The sequence below is a fragment of the Nicotiana attenuata genome, unplaced genomic scaffold (assembly GCF_001879085.1).
Source record: "Nicotiana attenuata strain UT unplaced genomic scaffold, NIATTr2, whole genome shotgun sequence".
NCBI lineage: Eukaryota > Viridiplantae > Streptophyta > Magnoliopsida > Solanales > Solanaceae > Nicotiana > Nicotiana attenuata.
The window spans coordinates 3,596-10,677 of record NW_017673509.1 but is presented as its reverse complement, the minus strand read 5'-3'; the positions used below and the strand labels follow the sequence as shown (position 1 = coordinate 10,677).

Here is a 7,082-nt window from a genome sequence, read left to right as displayed (position 1 = left end):
TAATTTCCAACTCACAACTATTGCTATTACTGCACATGTATGGAGCTTGCTCACATTATCAGTCATAAGTCCGGATAAAAAACATAGTTGCAGTAGGCTGACAGCATAAAACTAATCAATTTACGATGAATCCGCACAATACATGAATACTTTGAATATGGAGTTTCTTATTTCTCGAGCGAATTCCAAAGAACACCAAGATCAACATTGCCTCCAGAAATTACAATGCCAATATGACTGCATTCACTATAGGCTGGATTTTTTTGGAAACCATCAGAAAGAACAGCTGCAAGGCCAATAGCTCCACTTGGCTCTACCGCAACCTTTAGAATCTCATAACAAAGTTTCATAGCTTGTATTATCTCTTTATCATCAACAACTATGACATCATCCACGAGATCGCGGACAATAGGCCTGTAATTTGATGTTAAAGGTAAATGCCAGAGATCATTTGATAAACAAAGGGCAGCCCAGTACACTAAGCTCTCGCTATGCGGTGGGTCCGAGGAAGGGCTAGACCACAAAGGGTCTATTGTAGGCAGCCTTATGGAGCTTGATAAACAAAATTATTAAATGAATAAAGCCTTATGGCGCTTGGCCGACACTAAAAGGGGCAAAGGGAGAAATAGGCTTCTTTAATGAAAGAATAGATTACACCTACTATAGTGTAATAGGTATGCAGTTATGGCGCTTGTTGAAATAAGTGCAATCTACCACTTATGGCGCTTGTTGTTGTCTACCGTAGATACACCAAACAACAACAACAACAACATACTCAGTATATTCCCACAAGTGGGGTCCTGGGAGGGTAATAGGTACGCACTCCTTACCCCTACCTTGTGAAGATAGAGATGCTGTTTCTGAAAGACCCTCGGCTCAATAGAGCAAAATCACAGCTAGATACACCAAACGTGAACCAAAAATATAGCATGACCTCTAAATATTGATTTATGCCGATCTTTCCACCAACAAACCTTGTGACTTTGACCACGAAAAATGCCAATTGGCACACAGTAGTTTAGAGTAGAAGGAGCTCTAAGAATTTACCATGTGAGATCTCCGAGAAAAGCTCGAAGCCCATCAGCAATAGTGTTGACTTCAGATAACTTAGTGATCCTACCATTGATCTTCGACTGGAAAGCATCATCAGCTCCCATTGGTTCAGCAGCCAAAATGCGAATGGCAGGATTAATGGCCTTCGCGGCCAACGCGACTCCTGATATTAGACCACCTCCTTCATTCCAAACCAGAAAATAAGGTTGATACAAATTAAAATCTCAAGCAAACGACTTATGATGTCTTAAAAGGGTTGATTTACTCATGAAAAAAAAAGGTTGATTTACCACTAATTGGGACTATTAAAGTGTCAATATCTTGAGCCTGTTCCAGAAATTCCAGTGATATTGTACCCTGCCCACTGTAAAGACCAGAAAAAACATTTCAGCAAAATGGAAATTCTTTTGATATGAGTTTGAGAGGTTAGAATTAACACCATTTCCTGTAGCAACTGGCTGAGCAATTTTTCTTCTCAAACTGATTCGTGAAATCTCTAATCCTCTTACTTTTAGATGTCCTTCGCAGAAAATGTTTTTTTATACTCTTCAGTTTTCCCGCCTAAAACTGAAATTAATGATCTAAGAATCTTACAATCTTTTGTTGAAGGTTAACTAGAAGACTAACAAGTCAAGATAGCTGACCAGGTTCATGTTGCTTCAGTTTGGATATTAGTTCCAGAGTTCGGAAACAAATAATGGCAACTTTCTTTTAATGAAAATGGTGGTGTTTGGGCTAGCTTGCGCATATCTCGAATATTGCACCAGGTACCTACTACCTCCTGCCATCACAAGTATCGGAGAACTCTACCCGCCAAGGTTTATCAGTAAACTACTAGAGTAGATATTGAATTACTAGAATAGAGATTGGATTACCTTCGTAGAGATTGGATTACCTCAGTAGAGATTGAATCACATTAGCAGCGGTTGAATTATTTGCACAAAAGTCTTCCCACAAAGGGCGTCCCTCACCACAACTAGGCCGTCAACATCGAACTCGGAAAAGTTTTGCACTCCTAATGCAACAACTACTAAATCAACCTTTCTCAACTACTAGAGTAATCTTCCTCAACTACTAGAGCAATCTTCTTCGACTACTAAAGTATTTTGAGACTATACTCAAATATAAACCAACCATATCCCCATATTTTGGAGGAAGAAACTATAATCACCTACTATCTTTTTGTCGCTGCTGGGATTTTAAACAAGACGGCAGACTGGAACAAAATATCATCTATTAGTAAATGATAAAGAAAAACAATGTTACCTTATGATGCGCCCATCATTATAGGGATGAATAAGAACAGCACCAGTATCTTGCAACACCTTGTTTGCAGTATCCTCTCGGGACTGCATTGACGGCTCACTCCAGATAACCTGACCACCGTAACGTTTGACATTCTCAACTTTGCATTTCGGAGCATTTTTTGGTATAACTATATATGCAGGGATACCACGTAGTTTTGCAGCCAAAGCAAGAGCTGCAGCATGATTTCCACTAAATTCGACAGGAAGCAAATCACTTTCTATCCAGAAAAATAGACAACGATAGTAAACCACAGAAACCAGAAAGCTTTAAGCAAACCTGCTATCAGTTACAACTCCTTTTTCGGCCTGATTATCATCAAGTGAATAAATAGCATTGCACGCCCCTCGGAATTTAAAAGCACCACTGACAAAATTGCACAAACCAATAACCCTTAATTAGAACTTTTAGAAGTCAAAATAGAAGAAATTTCAGTTCACTAATAACACACATCGCAGAAAAACTACTTGAAGACAAATCCTTTAATTCTACATCGTTAAAGAGCTTCTCACCCCTTCTGAAAGCATTCACATTTAAAGTAGAGCTTTCTTCCAGCAATAGAATTTAAAGTTTCTGAGGTGAGGACTGGAGTTTTGTGCACAAAGGGCTCGATGCGTTCTTGAGCTTGCCTGATGGACGAGATATCAGCCGCATAATCATCACTAGATGTTGGGCTATTTGATTCCATCGACAAGTTCTATGGACGACCAACACTCACGAAGCTGAAAACATGTGGAATTTCTCAAGTCAATCCAGGGAAGATAAAAGAAAAGAAATGACTAACGAGGTGGGAATCTCTCAAGCCTCAAGTCTATCCTGAAGATCTGAGACCAGAAATATATAATCAGTTGACCACGAGAAGATAACATAAGAATAGTATCATGCATAGCCTCCTTAGAAGATGGCGTAGATACATGGTATCATAATGTGTGTATTTTCTCTTGAAAGCCATATTTGCATGGTTTTTTATGTTTTCCTAAAGGAGTTAAACAACAATAAAATCCAAAGGTATCGCATAAATACATATTCTTTTTAATCAAGGATCTCAAAGTTAGTTTTGACCCAAAATACAATGATGCACACAAGGGGTTGTTACAGTCAAAGTATATAGTGAATAAAGTGTGTCGAGTATAGAGGCAGACCCAGGATTTTTACGCGACGGAGGCACAAATTTTGCTCAACCAGTGTCCCCTAAAGTGTCCCCTAAAGGCTTTTAGTGTTCAGGGTGCCAAGTGCTTTAAATTAACCTTTTTCAAGGTATATGCATATACGTAATACAAGATTTCTGCCGAAGCTTACGGGGTCCAGTGCCGCTCACTTTAACACATAGGTGCGCCTCCGGTCGAATACCCTGAAGGACTTCCATCCATTATGCTTCCAATATAAAAAACTGTATCTTGTCACATAACAAGTTTCGTGAACTCGGCTACCTTATTTTCCTGTGAAACACAGGATACTCAGTATCACAAAGGATTTCAAGATTTCAATGAACATCATTCAGATCTATCAGTCTTTTAAAACAAGTTCTTCAATGCAGATCATCCCATGGCAGACCTGCGTTACGGTCAATGGAGATGAATGATCTTCAGCTCAGACTATATATATATATTAATCAATCAACCAACTAGGCCTCAATTCCCAACTAGTTGGCATCACTCTCATATTTATCCATTCCGCTCTATTAGGACCCATTTCATCCTAATACTGTCCTTTCTCTTTTAAGGCAGTAGGCACAAGACCACTCTAAACCCAAGGGCGTAGCTACCTATCCCGAGGGTGGTCAGTTTAACAACATTCGTCGAAAAATTATACAGTCAAACCTCTCTATAACAGCCACATTTGTTCCGGACTTTTTCGGCTATTATAGCGAAGTGCTGTTATAGAGAACATATATTATAACATAGCATGAAAATTGATTCCATAAAAACGTGGCTTTTATAGTGGATGTTTGTTACATAGCAATGCTAAAGGTCAAAATTTACTTTTCACACATATATATATTAAATCTTGAACATGACTTGTGGCTTCACCCCGACTCACTCAAAATTCCAAACCTACCTATGAAATTACCAATTTTTCCAGCACCAACAAACAAGATACAAATACAACTAACCCACTAAGCCAAACAAGCTTATTTAAATAAGCTATTGTCTTCTTTATCAAACAAATAACAATAAAAAGGATAACTTTACAGATATAAACAACAAAACCAGGAACTAAACTGAAACAGTAAAATATCACCAATTATCAGGCAAGCCATAATTAAGATGAGTTTCCCTTTAAAGTTAGCTGAAAAAATTCAAGAAACCACTTGGGTCCATGAAAAACAGACTTTATTTCAGATAACTATTACACCCAATACAGTAAATTTAACAAAATTAATTGCAATAAAGTACCACTATTAGTAGATAAAAGATGATGAAAATAGAAAGAATAATAACAGGGAAAGAAATAACGTTTATAGGTGGTAAGAACTTACAGTCACTGAAGCTGAGAGATACTCAGCAGCCAAAAAGATGACAAAATACAGAAATGGTCTATAATTCTGAAATACAACTAAGAAATTGCAATTTAAATTACCCAATGTTTTATGCTATTTGCAAAATAACTATTCGTAAATAGTGTAATAAATTGTTAATTATCATGTCCGAAATGCACAAATTCTTTTATGCTTTATGTTATTGGATAATTCACAAAATTATGTAATAATAAATGACCAATTATCAGCTTCCTGCTTAAGAGAAATCAGTAAAAATAGTTGTCTCAAATTATTTGTCACTAGTGTATTCGTCCGCGCTTCGCGCGAGCATTATAAAAAATCAGAATATTAAATAAATCCTTGTATGTATATATATAATTTGTAAAAATTAAATAAAATCAGAATATTAAGCATTTTCAATGACTTATGGTTGCGATTCTTTTACCTTCAACACTATACATGTTACAAGTTTTTCATGAATGGATACAATTGTCCCCATATCTATAAGGGAATTAATCTATATATGTAAAATTGATATGTATTTCTTAATCAATTATCTCTTTGATTTCTGAAAAGTTGAAGAAGTTTAAAAATATTGTGTTCTTTTTAACATAATTTATAAATATCTTTATTTAATTTATGCATATCTAAGTTTTTTTTTTTAAATTTTTAGTTTCGATGTTTCTCCTTACATATAAAAAGATGTAAAATTATAATACAGATTTTAAAAGTAAAATTAAAATACAAATAAAGAAATTTGATCATGATGAAACAATAATTTAAAAAAAAAAAAAGGAAGTTGCACACCCACTAGGCCGTTGGTTGTTTCTATCTTGAAAAACACAACGATTTCATAGAGGAAAAGATAATTTTTTAGATCATCTCTTTTAAGAATGAGATTTGTAAACTCAGTTCTTGTCCATTATAGTCACTTGAAGATGGTTTTGCTTAATATTTTAAAAAAAATATTAGAAAAATAACAGATTCGATCTTACGTATTGCCTTGAATTCTTGCATAACTCATTTTTGACGGTTCTTGCTTTTATCACTTCCTTTAGTGGAAATCAACTACCAAATTATTTTTAGCAATGTTATTTGTTGAGTGTTCCAAGTTGTTATTCCTTAATATTCTTCTTGAACTATAGATATGTATTTATATGTGTTTTGACCTTTAGTATATATCTAAAATACATCAATATCAGAAAGAACATGCTAGTTATTCACAGAAATTACACCGATCTTAAAGCAAATTACATAAGTATACTATTTCTCAAGGTCATAGGGAAAGTACAAGAAAAAAAATTACAACACACATTCTATTTGGAATCTTAATCATAAGAAAATAAAAGGAAAAAGAAATATAAAATCGATGCATAGTTTTTCGAGCTGTTGTTGATACTGTCTCTCGCAAATCCATCACCATTCAAGAGCCTTCTTCCTCGAGCAAAACTAAAACATGAATCTAATACTGCGATATATAAGACACCATTACAATTTCAAATACGAAATGAAAAGGGTAACCTTGGGTAGGGGTCTCATGAAACAATATGAATTTATATAGGGAAAAATAGAGGAATACCATAAAGTATCTTAAATTTTTTAATTAAATATTTGGGGGTTATGAAAAGCATAGGAATTATGGATACTATTAAGAGTAGAAGTTAAAGAGGTGTAAGTTCAGAAAATGAAAATTTTAAAACAAATAAAGAATAAAGATAAATGCAAACGATATTTAAGTGCAATGTGGCTCTGTTTTAGAAAACTACTAATTTTACTGGTCATTTGGGCTTTATTACGCAAATGCATCAGGCTTTTTTTTATTTTTTTATTCCATTATGCTAAATAGATTGATTAAATAAGATAGTTGAAGGAAAAATGTAAAATATTAAGATAAATTGTCATAAATTTACATATTAAATATTTGGGGGTTATGAATATGAAAAGGCAAAAGTGTTATTGAGATTATTAAGAATATTGGTTAGGAAGATAATGAGGTGAGAGTTATGAAGATAGAATAATGATAAAAACTCAAAAAAAGGAGAAAAAAGATAAATATGTTTCTTGGCTTAAGAGATGTGCCACATCATTCTTGTTAATTGTGGTTTGTATAACGTACTACTCTAGTTAATTTAAAGATGAAGAGAGGAGGACGGATAAAAGTTACTAACGGTTGATGGGCTATATATTTTGTTAAGATATATATATATATATATATATATATATATATATATATATATATATATAT

The 7,082-nt window shown here is 34.3% G+C and overlaps 1 protein-coding gene across 6 annotated transcripts; it reads right to left on the bottom strand.

The window, feature by feature from the left end:
- On the bottom strand, positions 1-4,950 carry LOC109216592 (serine racemase). 6 transcript variants are annotated; one of them, XM_019380758.1, is made up of 8 exons: positions 4,838-4,950; positions 3,658-3,797; positions 2,871-3,080; positions 2,638-2,724; positions 2,320-2,550; positions 1,344-1,417; positions 1,048-1,234; positions 1-414 (listed from the first exon to the last, which is right to left on the bottom strand). In XM_019380758.1, exons 3-8 carry the CDS (start codon positions 3,044-3,046, stop codon positions 168-170), a joined length of 1,002 nt encoding a protein of 333 aa, XP_019236303.1. In that variant the 5' UTR covers positions 3,047-3,080; positions 3,658-3,797; positions 4,838-4,950; the 3' UTR covers positions 1-167. The 6 variants fall into 6 exon arrangements, with proteins under 6 accessions (XP_019236303.1, XP_019236307.1, XP_019236306.1 ...); XM_019380762.1 differs by having other exon boundaries at positions 3,677-3,797; XM_019380761.1 differs by lacking the exon at positions 4,838-4,950 and adding an exon at positions 4,755-4,814.
- Between the last annotated feature and the right edge of the window lie 2,132 nt (positions 4,951-7,082).

What these genes read in the sequence shown, in the direction of transcription:
- LOC109216592 (XM_019380758.1), bottom strand. Translation starts at nt 3,046, where the DNA reads ATGGAATCAAATAGCCCAACATCTAGTGATGATTATGCGGCTGATATC. An exon ending in TTTAATAGTCCCAATTAGTG is followed by an intron (nt 1,235 to 1,343) that starts GTAAATCAACCT and finishes TTTGGAATGAAG; the next exon opens with GAGGTGGTCTAATATCAGGA. An exon ending in TTTCTCGGAGATCTCACATG is followed by an intron (nt 415 to 1,047) that starts GTAAATTCTTAG and finishes ATCAAATTACAG; the next exon opens with GCCTATTGTCCGCGATCTCG.